Source organism: Trichoplusia ni, chromosome 28, assembly GCF_003590095.1.
Source record: "Trichoplusia ni isolate ovarian cell line Hi5 chromosome 28, tn1, whole genome shotgun sequence".
Lineage (NCBI taxonomy): Eukaryota > Metazoa > Arthropoda > Insecta > Lepidoptera > Noctuidae > Trichoplusia > Trichoplusia ni.
In genome coordinates, this window is record NC_039505.1 from 2,202,543 (window position 1) to 2,219,931 (window position 17,389).

A 17,389-nucleotide genomic window follows, 5' to 3' on the forward strand; every position below is an offset into this window, starting at 1 on the left:
ATTTACGAAACCTACAGGGCTTATGACAGTTTGCAATATCGTCTGATATGTTGTCGAGGGGAAGATGGTTATTATACCAAACTGATCCGCATACAGGTGCACCTAATTATAATAAAAAGATTTCATGCCTTCAATTTTATTGTTACCACTTGCAAGTGAGACGGAATAGGTTTGTATTCAACATTTTTGTGGCTTCTTCAATCAGTTTATTGTTGACATGTACGCAAAAATTGAAACCGAAAAGTTAGTTTACTTACGATCTAATCAAAGGCAGCTACGCGCTGAAGAATACGTACACCTTCGCGACGCCATGCAGCAAGATAATGATACGGTGAATATGGGCCGCTTAGTTATTTTAACCTCTTTTTTTACTGATGGCCCACGGTACATGCACGAACGTACTCAAGATGCTTTTTGTTACGTAAGAAAATATGGACGTCCCGACTTATTTATTACAGTAACTACCAATCCTAAGTGGGATGAAATCACTCGGGAGCTTCTTGAGGGTCAAGCACCGCATGACCGCCATGATATCATCGCAAGAGTTTTTCATTTAAAATTAAAAAAAATATTGATACATCTACTTAGCCAAGATAACATTTTTGGAGAAGTATTGTGTTATATGTATAGTGTTGAATGGCAAAAACGCGGCTTACCTCACGCACATATCCTGCTATGGTAAAAGATGAGGTTCGACCTAATGATGTAGACAGTTTAATCAGTGCTGAAATTCCAAGTCCGATTGCAGATCGCGTGCTATACGACATTGTTAAAACCCATATGATACATGGTCCATGTGGTGCATTTAACGGGAATCCTACTTGCATGCAAGATGGTCGTTGCACTATAAGATATCCAAAATGCTTAGTGGATGAAACTGTAACAGGACATGATGGATACCCATTCTTTCGTCGTAGTTCAAGAGATAATGGTGGTTTTACTGTTGGAAAACGAGTGTCTAGACAACAGGTAACTTTAGATAATAGGTGGGTCGTTCCGTATTCGCCTGTGTTGTCTAGAACATTTCAAACTCACATAAATGTTGAAATGTGTAATAGTGTAGAGTCAATAAAATATATTTGTAAGTACATTAATAAGGGCAGTGACCAAGCTACATTTGCGTTGAGAAATGAACATAATGAAATTACTAGATTTCAGTCAGGCAGATATATTAGTTCTTCAGAAGCTGTGCGGCGGATCTTAAGTTTCAACATTCACGAAAGATATCCACCTGTGACTCATCTAGATGTTCATCTTGAAGGCGGTCAACGTATATATTTCAACGCCGAAAATGTTACAGAACGATTAGAGAACCCTACACAAACAACTTTATTAGCATTCTTTCGACTTTGCCAAACTGATGATTTTGCAAAATCTCTTTTGTAAGAGGAAGTTCCATCGTATTATACCTACAATAAGCAACGAGGTGTCTTTAATCGGAGACGCCGTGACAGGCCTGTAGGTGGCGAGTTCTTGGTACAGTGTATACCGTTCATCCTAACAACGCTGAGTGTTTCTATTTGCGATTATTATCACACACAGTGCGAGGACCAACCTCATTTATAGATTTGAGAAAAGTAGACGATGTTGTTTATCCAACTTATCATGCAGCTTGAAAAGCGCGTCATTTGCTTGAAAATGATCAGCATTGGCATGACGCTTTAGCAGAATCCTGTATTAGTGATAATCCACGACGGTTATCCATTTATTTGTAACATTACTAACATTTTGTAATTTGTCAGATGCTATACAATTATGGGAAAAATATAAAGAAAAACTTTTTTAATAAGTGCGGACAACATCACATACATTGTTCTGAACCCAAAGTAAGTTGCTGAAGCACTTGTGTTATGGAATTCAGATACAACGAAGGTACCACAAACACCCAGACCCGAGACAATGCAGAAAATGTGAATTTTTACATTGACCCGACCGGGGATCGAACCCGGGACCTCAGAGCTAGCGACACCTTGAAACCGGTGCGTACGCCACTCGACCACGGAGGTCGTCTTAAAACTTGCAGAAGACTTTCTTAGGAATATATCTGACAATGATGAAGGCACAACTAATGATAACGTCCGTGATCTTGCTATAAATCAGTGTTTATTGGCTCTTCAGGATGACTTAACAGCAGTAGGCGGTAAATTACTATGTGAATATGGTTTGCCAAAATTGCCAACACCAACCTCAGTCGGAGAGGTTACTAAAAGGGAATATTCCGCAGAGATTGGTTACAAACCAATGGAACTGCTGACGACATTAGAAAGCGGTGTCCCAATGATGACTGCAGAACAACGTTCAGTCTATGATCGCATGTGCGAGAGTGTTCAAAATAATTTGGGGACAATATGGTTACTAAATTAATATTAGCTTCCGCTCGAAACCAGGGTAAAATTGCTCTTGCCGTGGCTTCATTAGGGATAGCTGCAACATTGCTACCAGGAGGTAAAACTGCTCACACTATGTTTAAAATACCAATTGATTTAGATCGCACGGAAAGTCCAACCTGTAGTATTTCAAGCAATAGCGACAAAGCTAAGGTATTACGCGAGTGTAATTTAATCATATGGGATGAGTGTACGATGGCCCATCGAAAAGTTATAGTTAATTTCGTTGACCTTGACTGTACATAAATCCATCGATTATTTTGTAGCTTTTGCCAAATATCGATTTCGCCATATAATATTCTCGAGTTACAGTCTGGAGGCATCGAAAGTGTGACCTCGGTAAGTAACTTCGATTCGCAATTTGGGTTACTTAATGTTGAATATACAGTAGTTAATTCGCAAATAGAATAGTTATGATTAATTTGTTTACATTTATCAAGAGTGTCCAGCATAACGTAATGTAACCTGTCGTCACTTAAAGCGATATAAGTAGTAGTAGGAATAATTAACGCGAATGTCTTCGATAAATCGTCATGAGGAATAGGTAGAGGTAGGATTTTATAAACAATGAATTTATCAGGGGTAACTAATGGAATTTGCAACACAAATACAATTTTATTATTAAAATAGTAAGAACTAAGTTTAGAAACGTCAATAAGTGAATGAATGTTTTCTATGCTTAACGCGATCAGGAAGTCTTGTCGCTTATTAATATAATTATTATATTTAGATAACTCATTAAAGAGCCTTAAAGGACTAATTACGCTAGGATGTAGTATATTAATTTTAGAAAATAAAATAGAATTAAACGTAGTATCTAGTAAGTTAGAGATAGTTAGTAAAGATCCTTCGATTATATTAAGAAGGTTATTTAGTTTAGATGTGTAGAAAAGTATATCATCATTTTTAGTAATTTGGGAAAATATTTTATTAATGTTATTAATTTGATTATTGAGCCTAATCTCGTTTCCATTCAGATTGTCAATAGTTTTATTAAAATTATTTATAGTCGATTTAACCACATGAATATTGTCCCTCATAAGGTGGAACATTTCTGTCTCGCTCTTCTTACAAGATTCGATAGCGGCGTCATATTTTCGGGCATCATCAGCATCTAGTGTGCCGAAAAAGAACTTTAGGATTTCGCCTCCAAATTCTAGAGACCTTTTAGTTTTATTTGATTTTTTAGCAATAATATGTGATAGTGACTCTAATTTAACGTAGTTTGACATAATTAAGATTTCAATAGGATTAGAAATATCCTTGCAAGAATCTACGTCTTCAGATTGAATTTTCTTACAAAGGTCGATAGAATTGGTTAAAACGTTTTCTATATTCTTAAGATACGGTTCAAGCGAGATAATATCTATATGGGTTACAATTTTCCAATTATCATTATAAAGATTAATATTAGAAATAGGCTCGAAATAAATTCCTGGACTGTGATAAATTGGTATAATATTCGACTCGACGAGGCTAAGACCTGAGATGACTTGGCAGCTTAAAATTCTGAAATAGAATATAAATAGATTAAGATATAGCTGGTTTTATTTCGTTTACGTGGTATTTAGTATTTTTGCGACCTACTTGTAGAGTGACATTGTGCTTGTTATGCACCTTTATAATTTTGTATGGGCCCTTCCAAATGGGCGATAATGCTTTACGCAACCTATGATGGTATTTTAGATACACCATATCTCCGTTCTTATAAGTAATTTCGCGAGAATGAGCATCATAATATTGTTTAGATTTTTCTTTACTACTTATGATGTTTTCTACAGCTTTTTCGCGACTGAAACGCATCCTATATTGCAAGGCACGGATATATTCATTATACGTAGTGTTATTAGAAGATTCGTACAAGGAACTAGGAATAGTAGGCTTATAGCAAATAATAATTCATGAGGCGTAAAGTTAGTAGTGCAATGAGGCGTAGTATTATAGCTTAATATAGCTGTGAATAAAAAGCAATGCCAGTCGTTTTGGTTTTCGTTAACAAATGATTTTAAATATTCCTTTAAAGTAGCATGAGAGCGTTCAAGGGCTCCGTTAGTTTGCGGATGATAAGGTGTGGTAAAGAGGGCTTTTACCTTTAAAATTTCTGTTAATTGTTTAAATAAATTCGACGTAAAACAAGTGCCAAGGTCGGTTAGGATAGTTTTAGTAAAACCGAAGAGAGACATAAAATGAATAAGATCTCGAGCTATCTCTTCACTAGTAGAAGTGACCAAGGGATAAGCACTTGTGAATTTAGTGAGGTGATCTTGTAAAGTTAAAATAAATTTAAATTTTTGGGAGCCTGATTCGGGTAAAGGACCTACGATATCAAGGGCTAATCTTTCGAACGGTTTAGTAGAAGTTGAAGTTATCTCCATTGGAGCTTTATTAGATTTACGCAGAGGTTTGTTAATTTGGCATAGTTTACATTTTTGGACATAACCTTCGATGTCGGATCGCATTCCCTTCCAATAATAACTGGCCTTTATGCGTTTATACATTCTTTGTGACCCGAGATGACCAGCAATAGCTGAGTCATGATTTTCTTTTAATATTTTTGGGACTTCCACAGGAGTTGGATAAATTAATTGATTTTTATATATATGTATTTTAATGTTAGTATTGTGGAAGACATAACAAATCATATTATAAATTTTAATATATGCTAGTTTAGAAAATGGGTCTGCAAAATCTGGTAAAGCTAAATCAGTAATATTCGGAGATTCGATTAATAAATTTCTAAGTTTAATTAAAATATTGTAAATATCTCTAAACTGAGTTTGTTCATTATGATGGACTTTTATTTATTTATTTATTTGATAGGGATAACAAACAGCAGTATATTACAAAGTAGGCAAGAAATATAAAACTTACAATAAAAGTAACAAATACACTACTCAAGACGCTATCCACAGATTAACATACACAATAGCTTAGCAGACTTAGTTATAAATATAAAAAGAGAACTTATTTTACTTTACTTACCTATTTTACTTATAAATTATGTATTAGAGCTATGATCTTTTAAAATAGTCGTAATTTCACTTTTAAATACAGTTTTACTGAGAAACATTATGTCAGTAGAGCCAAACTCTTTATTATAGGTGTCAACCAAACGATATAACGGCGAGCGAGCACCTGAGTTAGTTCGACAAAATGAGGTAACAAATAGGCGTCTAGAACGAACCTCGCGACCGTTTACAGTTCGAGGGATCAGGTAGCACAATCGGCCCACAAGATCAGAACAATCAAATTTATTGCGGCATATGCCAAACAGAGTCATCATTTCAAGAAGAGTGTGACGGGATTGTAGGGTCATGAGATTATATTTTTCGAGCAATAATTTAGTGGACATTTTGGTTTTATAGCATCTGTAATGCATGGAACGGAGGAACTTACGTTGAACCAGCTCAATGATCTCAACGTACTTTTCATAATAAGGGTTCCAAATGGGTACTGCGTATTCAAGTTGTGGTCTTATAATTGATTTGTATAGACGCAGGAAGGTGGAAGGCCGATGAAATTCCCTAGATGCTCTCATTACGAAACCAAACATTTTATAAGCCTTATTAACTATGTTGTCTACATGGGTGTCAAGATGGAGCTTTGAGTTAAGATTTACGCCTAGGTCACGGATGGATGAAACCTTGTTTAGGAAAGTGTTTCCAAGAAAATAATTGAAATTCAACACATGCTTTTTCTTAGTAAAAGTTATACTATAACATTTAGAGATATTAAGGTGAAGCTTATTAATAGTGCAGTATTCCTAAAAACAGTCAAGATCCTTCTGAAATTCTAAACAGTGGGTTTGAACAGTAATATTTTTATAAATTTTTAAATCATCCGCGTATAAACGCGTAAACTTTGAACTCTTAAAGCAAGCTTTCATGTCATTGATAAATAAGATAAACAGAAGGGGCCCCAAAATTGAGCCTTGGGGGACTCCTGAAGTGACCCTTATTGTATGAGACTCAAACCCTTTTATAACAACCTTTTGAGTCCTATTAGTGACATACGACACGAACCAACGCAGTAAATCTCCTCTAATACCATTGAATGCGATTTTGTTAAGTAATAACTCATGATCCACCTTATCGAACGCCTTTTGGAAATCTGTATAAACAGCATCAATTTGCTGCCTCTCGTCCAAGCCTTCAAACAGATGTGATGTGAAAATAAGGAGGTTACTTATACAGGACCTGCCTCGGACAAACCCATGTTGTTCTTTTAATATCACACGCTGAATGATAGGGTATATCTCGCTATGCATTAATCTTTCAAAAAGTTTCGAAAAGCCCGACAGCAAGGAGATTGGGCGGTATGTAGATACATCACTTTTGGAGCCGCCTTTATGGATTGGAATTATATTTGCTCGTTTCCACACATCAGGGAATACGCCATAGGCAAGGCATTTATTATATAATATAAACAGCGGAAAACACAATGTGTCACAAGTATTTTTTTAAAAGATAGAAGGAATACCATCTGGCCCAGCTCCTTTAGAGGCATCCAATGATTTAAGTTGTTTTTGAATTTTTTGAACAGGAAAGTGCAAATTACAGACATTAATATCGTTGTCGGGATTAGCGGGAGGTGGTACCCACAAATTATGATCGAAAGTAGACGGTTCGTAAACGGATTGGAAAAACATTGAAAATAAGTTACAAGTAGTAGTAGGGTCATTGGAAGACTGTTGTAGATAGTGAACTGTTGCTGGAATACTATTAGTAGAGTTACGATTAGAAACGTACTTCCAAAATGCTTTAACGTTATTATCCACGCTGTCCTCCACGAAATTAATATATTTTTTATAACATATTGCTGCCTGTTTTTTAAATTTAGCTCAGTAAATAGAAAACAGTTCGTAGTCGCAAGTTTTTCCGTATTTCTTCCACTTAATCCACATTCTCGATTTCATCTTAAATAAATGCGAAAGGGATTTAGTGAACCAGTCTGGAAATTTGAAGTTTTTAGTTTTGTGAGTGGGATACATGGGAGTATGTAGTTTAATAATTTCGTAAATTTTTTCATAGAATATTGAAACGGCTTCATCTGGTGGTAAATTATCGAGTAACATGTTCCAATCAGTTTTTTCGATGTCTGTATTTATAGCATTGTAATTAGATTTGTGATAACTTAGTAGTTTTATGTTTGACTGTTGAGGCATTCGTGAGGGTTTTTTAAAAGGTACTTTTATATAAAATGAAGGGTGGTGAGTGTCTATAGGTAGGAGGGCAGAATTAGGATCACAAGCGACAGCATGAGTATTGCAAAAAAATAGGTCGAGGATCCGTCCGTTACGGTTATTAAAGTTATTAAATTGATTCAAACCAAATCGTGAGCAAAAGTTTAGAAGATGCCTACTTGTATTAGAATAGATGTTATTTGTGGCACACACCATGTATGACGGTCCATTAATCCAGTTAAGTTCTGGTAGGTTAAAGTCGCCTGTTAAAATAATGTGTTTTGCATAAGGATCATCAAATAGTTTCGACAACGAATTTAAGAAGCCTACATAAATTTCTTCTGGTGTGCTTGGAGGTATATAAGTAGCACAAACTAGAAGATTTTTAGTATCATAAAAGGGGATCTTAATTATTTGATGTTCTGGTAGAATTAAAGGGGGTGACAGTGTGAGACAAGATGGGTTAAGATCTTTGAAAACAGCTATTAGGACACCTCCTCCGTCCTTTTTATTTGAAACTGCTCGATCACGATCGTGTCTGAAAACTGTGTATCGAGAATCAATAAATTCGTTTTCGGAAATATCCGGCGTCAACCATGTTTCAGTCAAAATTATGATATCGTATGCATGCGACAATATATTAATGTATAATGTGTTCAGTTTGGTCCTGATCCCCCGACAGTTCTGGTAATAAATCGAAAGATTATCCAACATTTTTAAATTTTGCAGACAAATGAGTATTAAGTGAATTTGAAGTTTTGTAACATAAATTTAACAAGCGCATTAATAGTATAGAACAAGTATACAAAAATAAAGCAACAAGAATTGAAAATAGAGAGAACCATGTGTATAACAAATAATACCAAACGCAAAATATAAGCTTAATGCAAAAATATGTTTGGCGCTTGATTAATGTTTTAGACCGTTTAAAGTACAGTACATTTGTTACAGTTAAAATAAAAAGTAAGCCAAAGAAACATGAATACACATAAAAGACATATAAATACTTATCGAAATTCATAGTTAGGACGGGCGGCTGATCCCCTATAACACGCTTATTGCGTAACCGCAGTTGTAAGTACGTGGTTTGACTTAATCTTCTTAGATATGTCATCTTCCGTACGTATGGCGAATGTAGAGGAGTCTTCAGATTCCTTGACCAAGACAGTTGCATTCCGGACCCACACGAACTTGAACTTGTTTGACATGGCGGCTGCACGGCATTTTCGAAATAAGTCCTTATTGCGCAGTGTTAGGTGTTCGTTCATGTAGATGCGACATGGTGAACCAGATAGGCCTATACGATCCGAAGTTAGACCTTTAGATAACCGGTATGCACTGAGAACGTTATCACGCATTAGTTTAGAATTAAATTTGACTATGACATTCTTTGGGCGATTATTCTGCGCATGTGCATGAGGAACACGGTGAATGGAGATTATATCTTTCGATGTTAAAGACATGTTGAGCGCTGAACCAATGGACTGCAACACAGTGATTAAATTCTCACCGCGCCTTTCTGGCATATTTCCTATTTCAACATTACACTGCCTCGCCTGTTGCTCCAAAGAATCTATCTTTCTTTCCAATAGTTCAACAGTCGAGGCTGCCGAGTTATTCATATTTCGTTCCAGATCTTTCAGGCGCCTTTCACAATCCACATAGTTATCCGAGTTAAAATTCACTGTAGACTTCATCTCAGTAAGAGTCTGTGATAATTCATTGTGCTTAGTATCTAGCTGCAACATATCCTTTTTAATAGCGACGTATTCCGCACGCAGTTCCTTAACGTTATTTTGAATTTGTGCCGAAGTCAGCGACAAGGTATTGAAATCTTCCCGAAGGTTGTTAATGTTCACATTAATATTCGTGAACTGGTTATTCATATCAGCTCGGAGATCGTCAATATTCTTCTTCAACTCAGCAGACAACACGGCAATAGCCTGAGTAAACTCACAGTCAGGCTGCTTCCGCTTTCTCTGCGTGACATTGGTACCCGTCTCAATACTCGTGCACAAATCAGGGTTTGACTTGCTAATTTTGCTATCTGGTGAGCGAATCATGTTGGCGTAAATAAAACGTTATGATTATATTTAGTGATTAAAAAAAATTAAATATGCACTATCATATGCAAAATGACCAGGCTATCCAAGTCGCAGTGCTTGAGTCGTTTGTTATGCGTATAACGGAACACGGTCTCAAAAGACTGGTGTCCACGTCCTATAATTTCAATTTCCGAACGACAACTTATCTGTCAAGTTAGAGATCTATAGTTGTGATTGGTGAATACTTTAATTAGTTATGACAATGAGTCACCCGTGGTTTGTTTACAATGTGCAAACTTCTTAATTCAAATTTTAACTGATTGTAAATATAATTTTTGTCTTAACAGAGCTTAATTAGAGTTTTGTTGATGAATTGCTCTTAATTTTAATGTTCGGATGGCACTTGTCACAATATACATACATTTCCTTAAAACTATTACACAATTTATAAAATATAATAATAAAATCTAAAATTTAATAATCTAAAGAAAAATACGAACAAACTAACACGACAACTTGATACCGCGCGCTGTTTTATATTTATGGAATATTCCTATCACCTGCGTGGGGTGCGCGCGCACTTTGCCGTGCGCCGGCGCCGCCGCCAGTGCCGCTCGATCAGCTGTCGAGGAACGACATCTACTAGTGCTCCGTACGGCACCCTGCCGCGTACGCCCTCGTATTAATTCTCACACTGTACTGATTTTGCTAGTGGCTCATATTCACCTTGCACCCTATCAAGGCTTAAAATTATTAATAAATATTAGAATACTTGAATATACAAGTGATTTAGTGTTAGTTCGTCCCGTACTGGGTAAGTTGTACAATTTATTATAATTATGGGTTGTCTTCAATAATGTGTGTCGCCACCGCCGCTTAAGAAAACGCTATTTGTTTTCAACTCATTGTACATACTGTTCTTGTAACATTGCTCGCTTTGGTCCGCTTATAACAGCTATTTTTGGCATCACCATGATACCCACATTTGTAAAAAAAAAGGTATCAGCTGATAATGTAAACTATCGCCAACACCAGATATTTTAGACTTCTTACTTTCTTTTACTAATTCTTATTATCATTAGTGCATTTTCGCTTGCGTACTATTTTCCTTCTTGTTACCTACTGAACCTAGACTAGCCTTCTAGCAGATGCCAACCTCTTTCTGTAAGGTGGTGAAGGCTTGCAAGGGTGGCTTAACAATATAAGCTCCTAATGCTATTTTGGAACGACGGTTCCAGGGACTTCTAAGCGGTTGAAGACCTGTGCTGAAGCTGGCTGATGGAACTGCATCCTGCATTGCTCCGCTGACTGACTGTCGCCGAGGCCATCCCGACACCCCCGACTGACACCCAAACAGGAGAGTGCGGTGTTCGCAACCTTCTACGTGGTCCGACCTTTGTACCGGCCTTACTCATTGCCCTCTCATTACGTATTTACCTAGGTTACTGTTAAGTTTATGCGAACATTTTAAATATAGTTTAATTTTTATTTTTACTTGCGATCGTTTCATTTTATAATCCTGAAAGATAAAAAGGAACGTGACACACTGTATCACTGTTTTACGAGTTTTAATGAGTTGTTCATGTTATTCTCACTGCATTTAATTCGTTTTTAGTTCCAGAAATGTCACTTGTATGCACTTTTCAGTTAATTGTTTATAACTTGTAGATGTATGTATTATATCACTTGAAAACGTTTTTAATTGTTTATTGGAGCTCAATTAAATGATTGCACTAACTTTTATCACTAAATTATGCAAATACGAATTTTAAATTAAATATTTATACGGAGACTATGTTTACGTGGGAGTCAAATTACGCATCATGAATTACGCATCATCAACTTTACAAAACAAAAAGTAGTAATTTTTATTATTATTTGTGACTGCTTTTATAGTAAAAGGTTCGCGTTCGGAATTTAGTAAAGCTTCAACATTATCCAGTTGAGATAAAAGTTCTTTGCAGTGTGGTATAGATTCATCAAAGTCTAACGATACTGGGCACGCGATATTATTTAATTTCGACAAATGTAGACCTTGAGTACATTCCTCAATTATAGTATTTGAGGTAGGAAGTTGGTTTGTGAATTGGTCTTTAAAATATTTTTCATATGAAAGAAAGAAAGAAAGAAAATATATTTATTTGTGCTAAAAAAGTGACGCATACACACAAAAACAAATAAATTAAAATAGAAAATAAAAGGGGGAAAATATGCGTCATATTAACACAAAACGGCCGATGCTCAGCATAATGCTGAGACCCTACACAAGTCAGAGCCCCAGCGCTGATTTTCAGCACCAGCCGATGCTGACGTATAACGGCTATAGCCGGCTAACGGTGACATCACTAATTAATAAAAATAAGAAAAAGCTGGAATATAATTATATACACACTAATTATAAAATTAAAATGTTTGTAGTGTAAAAAAAATAAATAAATAAACAGTGGTGACATTCTAAATCCAAAATATTTACTAAATTATCAATTTCTTTTTTTTTTTATCTGTACCACTTATCTGTCATAACATGAGTTGTCATGCCAAATTTAATTTATGGTCTGGTGATGCAATCAAATGAGTAAGATGGCGGCGCTTGTTATTATAAATTATTGTGTAATGTGGATTAGCGATTATTATACCTTAAAAAAGCTTTGATAGTGTATGTGTTTATGTGGTGCGTTATTGGGTGGATTTGTTTTAAGTGGATATATGTATAAGGTAGTGTGGGATCGATGTAGGACCGAACAAGTGCATATGTTGGTGACTGTAAATAAAGTGGTAAGTTTAAAGTTATAAATTAAATCCTAAGGCATAATACACAATCTGATATTCAATGAATTACATATATAAACATAAAGCGCTTAAATTCAATTAAAACTACACCCTAACAAATTAAAATATTGGTACTGACAATAACAATAACAATTTCATAATAATATTCAATTAGTGCAAGGAAGTATTACGTACAAGGAAGTATTACATTTAATTTTATATTCAATTTAAAGAAGTAAATAAATAATAGTAAATAGCAGTTGCAGAACGATGTGGCAACAGAGGAAGAGTCATGATACAGACAGCAGCAGTTCCAATGCCCAGCAGAGAGGTTGAGAACAACCAGCGCCACGGGAGATCTCCAAACCATTACCAGTATGCCATGACCCAGAGGTAGATAACAAACAGCATTGTTAAAGATGATGTGTAATTTGCTGTGATAGTAGTATGTTTTTAAGTCGACATTTGAATGATTGTTTTGTTTTCAGGCATCGCAATGGTGGTGGGAGATCATTCCAACAGCGCGTGGCTGCGAACTTAAAACACCCTCTGAATGCTGTAGTTCTGTGCATTGGTACCAGCAACGGGCACACCATGGAGCGAAGACCATGCTTTGAGTTAACATCTTTCCAGGTTAACTTTTTAAAAAGATATTCTGGGTTTTGTAACCGAACTGTGCCAAACAGCAAATTGGCTAAATGAAGCTTCCTTCTGGCGGCCATCTTGAGTAATTTAAGTTCATTAATATATGGAGTAACATGACTTCTACGAGGAATATTAACGCAAAAACGAACACAGGCATTTTGAATACGTTGGATGACACGCTCCGTTTTTGATAGAAGGCATGGTCCATACACTGTATCGCAGTAGTTTAATTTGGATAGAATAAGACCATCAACAAGCTGTTTGCGCAATGGGACTGTCAGATATTTCCGTATTCTATATAAGACCTTCAACCTATAAAAACAATTCTGGAGAACATTGGTAACATGGTCCTCAAATCGTAGCTCTGGATCCATGACTAACCCTAGATTGCATGTTTGTTCCACTCTCTCAATTTTCTCTCCCATGATTACTATTTCAATATTGGCTGCCACTATTGCTCGTACTTGTTTCCTAGAACCCAGAACCATAAATTTGGATTTAAGGGGGTTAAGAACCAAAGAGTTCGCCTCTGACCATTCAACCACCCTGTACAGATCGTCATTAATTTTTTGCACCGCCGAAGATGCTTCATCAGCCTTGAGCGATAGGTACAGTTGAATATCGTCGGCGTACATATGGTAACGACAGTTAAAAAATGATTTAGTGATGTCCGCACTATATAAGATGAACAACAGGGGCCCGAGAATCGATCCCTGAGGCACGCCCCTAGACACATGGAGAGGGGGGGATGCCAAGGTTGACCCGTTATCCCTGTGCAGCTCTACAAGTTGTGATCGACCAGAAAGATAGCTTTTAAACCACTCCACAGTGTCACTATCAAAGCCATAAAAAGATAACTTAGACAGCAGAAGAGTGGTATTAATTGCATCAAAAGCGCGGGAAAAGTCTAGCAAAACCAGAATTGTACCCTCCCCTCTATCGCGTGCCTCTAGTATATTACCCACCACGTCGGCCAGAGCCGTCGCAGTACCCCTACCCTGTCTGAACCCCGATTGCAGGTCAGGAAGAATGTTATTGGCCTCAAGATATTCGACAACCTGAGAGTAGACTACTCGCTCCAAGATCTTAGATAGGCAGGGCAGAATACTGATTGGTCTTAGATCCTTAGTATTAATTGGGTTATTGGTTTTAGGTATAGGCCGCACGATAGCACAACGCCAGAGTTCAGGGAAAGTATGCGTGCTTATGGACCGGTTAATAATGTCTGTGATCACTTGCAAAGTGGTTGGTAGTGTGAGGCATAACATTTCGAGGCTAATGCCATCGATACCCAGTGCATTCGATTTTAGACTTTTAATTATTTTGAGGACTGCTTCGGCCTTGGTCGCTGTGAGTGTAAAGGAAGTGTCACTAAACCTGTGTGATTGAAAATAAGACAGCTGTGAGTCGCTGTGTTGACAATTACCCGGCACATCTAGAAACGCTGCATTGATTTTGTCAGGTTTGTCAAAATGTCCTGGTAGCAATCTTTGTTTGTGGTCTGGCAACACATCTGTTTTTAAATTGCGCCATAGAAGCTTTGGGTCCTTGATGTTGTCATTAATGCTCTTAGCAAAGTATGCTTTCTTCTCACTAGCCAATGCCGTAATTGCTTGATGTTTTAAATCAAGGTAATATTTTTTATGTTCTGGCAATTTCGATTTGTGAAACCTATCCCTAGCCTCGTCTCTTAGTTTAGAAATAAGCCTGATATTGTCAGTTATCCACGGAGTGGGACGGGTTTTAAAAGTCTTCGTTTTGATGGGAGCGTGGAGGTCAAACAGATGGATCACTGCAGAGTTAAATGTTTGCACCATGGCGTTGACATCCATCATGTCACTAATACGCGACCAAGGAATGGAATTTAGATCCCTATGAAAGTAGTCTTCTAGTATATCTCGAAGCGGACGAAAAACTACATGAATTGGTTTAGGCTTCGGTTTTTTAAAAACTGTCTCACAAGTAATGAACGCGTGATGGCTGAGCTCCCTAATGCAATTCACTTGGACGTTTCGAATCGCTGCATCAGTGCAGACTAAGTCAATAAGCGAGCTACTGTTACCTACGAAGTGTGTGGGTGTTTGACTAGTTGTGTTAAATTAAGGTACCTAAAAAAATCCACAAGCTCGTTTGTTTTCTTGCTGTTGCCATCTAACATATTAACATTAAAATCCCCCATAAGTATTAAATTATCATAGGGAGCCAACCCAGCAATGCTAGAAGTTAATCCCTCCAGGAAAGACCCCAAGTCCAACCAGGGCGGGGACGATAGGCAGTGCCAATAAGTATTTTATTCCTGTTCACGTTGAGAGATAACCAGAGCTGTTCTACATTGGGTTGTACAGGATGTGCTCTGACACGCGCTTTAATTCCATCCTTAATATAAAATGCGACCCCCCCGCCACGCCCCCCACGCACAGATGTAGGTCGCGGAATATGCTTGAGCTTGTACCCAGGCACACTAGGCGCGCGGTCCTCTTCACCCTTACGCAACCAAGTCTCGTTGATGGCCATTAAATCCACTGAGTAATTGGCCATTGCTATCAAAAACTCATCCTGGTTAGTTCCTAGAGAGCCTGCATTCAGTAGACCTAACTTAACACATTTACTTGGAGTCATTTGTGCTGTATATAGTATAGTAAATATTTGTGGAGTATGTATATTGTCATATGCCGTGTATATAATTGATTGTGTAAATGTACTGTGAATATAATATAATAGAGTAGTAGTAATTGGCTTATTTGTATATAGTAAAGTAAATATTTGTGTAGTATGTGTAATGTTTTATGCCGTGTATATAATTGTTTGTGTAAAAATGTACTGTGATTGTAATATAGTAAAGTAGTGATAGTTGGCTTGTTTGTATATATTTTTTGTGCAATATCAAGGAAGGAAAACGTTATGATGGAAAGTTTATACAGTGTATTATTATGTAGAAGTAGTAAGCAAAATAGTGTCAGTTGAGTGTTACCAGACGCCCTAAACAAACTGTTGTCAGAACGCATATTTTCCGATTTAGCAATACAAAATGCAGAATTAAAAAATAACAAATATAAAAGTAATGAGATATCACATTGTTTCATTAATAGGTCCGAATATCCTCGAAATGTCCTCGTCAGTGCGGATTCTCTGCGTGGTATCACCTGGACTCTTCCTAGCAAGGATGCGGCCCCGCTTGGTCCACACAAATCTCCAGCTGAAGAGGCTAGCTGCATCTCGCGCCTTCCGAAACAACCTGCGATTTGTTTTGGTGAGGCGCTCATTTAGGAAGAAGCGCTGGGGCGGACCGGGCAAATCCAAGTCGGCCGTCGTCGCTCCACGGCGCACGCGCGCGCTCGCCAGCAGCTGGTCGCGCAGGTCGCGGCGCGCCAGGCGCACAACAATGGGGCGCGGCCGAGCTTCTGTTGGACCCGCAGAGTTGGTAGCGTTGAGCTGCTTCCCGCCGACCCGTTCCGCGCTAACAATATCGCGTTCATCCAAACTCACCCCCAACTTGAGTCCTATGATCGCGGCGATGTGTGTTGGGTTGTCAGCCGCTGCCTCCGGTATGTTAGAAATCTCGAGATCATTCGCTAAAAGCTCCTGATCCCTGTCATTTAACTCCCGCCGTAACTCATCCACGATCCCGTCGGACGATGAGCCACCCGAAGAAGCCTTCTGCTCTAACGCGCTGATTCTGGCTTCTAGGCCATCAATGCGCGCGTTACAGTTGCGCATAGAGGTTTTTATCTCCATCATTTCAACCTCCATATCCTTGCGAAACTCCTGGATTTCCGCACGCATCGCCCTCAGTTCCTCGAAGAGAAGGCTCATGTTGGAGCCAGCAATTAGGGACATCTCCCGTGCCGTGATGTCGTCGACAGAAACCTTATCTAATGGCATAGAAGGAGTAGGAGATGGCGATTGTTGCTCGTTGAAAATAGGAGCAAGATCGGAGCAACTGGACGTGGTGTTGGGCGTGCTAGTCTCCTCACTGGTTTGCCCTACAGGGCTTACAGTAAGTGGACTTCCCGCAGCACCTCTTACAGGGGTTTCAGTCCTGTTGTCCCTGGCTAGGTGTTTTTTGCATTCTGGGCAGCGCCAGCTTGCGGTAACAACTGCTTTGGGAGCAACGCCCACGCAAACTCGGTGATATTGCGCATGGCATTTACCGCACTTAGCGCTCTCTAGCGTCGATGTAAAGCGACCGCAACCTCCACACTTGACACCTGGCATAATGGTAAGCAGAGGTAAAAATTTATGTGTTTCAGCGTTGGGTCGCTAGATGGCGCGGCTGACTCGATATCAGACTTTGACAGATAACGTCGAGAATATCCCTCCGCTGTCACCAATGTGTCATAAGTCAATGTGGGCCTGTCAAC

General features: G+C 38.1%; 1 protein-coding gene and 1 long non-coding RNA gene across 2 annotated transcripts; one reads left to right on the forward strand and one right to left on the reverse strand.

Moving 5' to 3' along the window:
• Positions 1–8,624: 8,624 nt before the first annotated feature.
• On the reverse strand, positions 8,625–9,632 carry LOC113506028. Its single transcript, XM_026888891.1, has one exon. The coding sequence runs from the start codon at positions 9,630–9,632 to the stop codon at positions 8,625–8,627; it is 1,008 nt and encodes a 335-aa protein (XP_026744692.1).
• Positions 9,633–10,272: 640 nt separating this feature from the next.
• On the forward strand, positions 10,273–11,108 carry LOC113506106. The gene is made up of 2 exons (XR_003401691.1): positions 10,273–10,428; positions 10,853–11,108. It is a non-coding gene; the product is annotated as an uncharacterized LOC113506106 (long non-coding RNA).
• Positions 11,109–17,389: the final 6,281 nt, after the last annotated feature.

Excerpts from the sequence above, each read along its gene's own strand:
- LOC113506028 (XM_026888891.1), bottom strand. The coding sequence starts at position 9,632 with ATGATTCGCTCACCAGATAGCAAAATTAGCAAGTCAAACCCTGATTTG.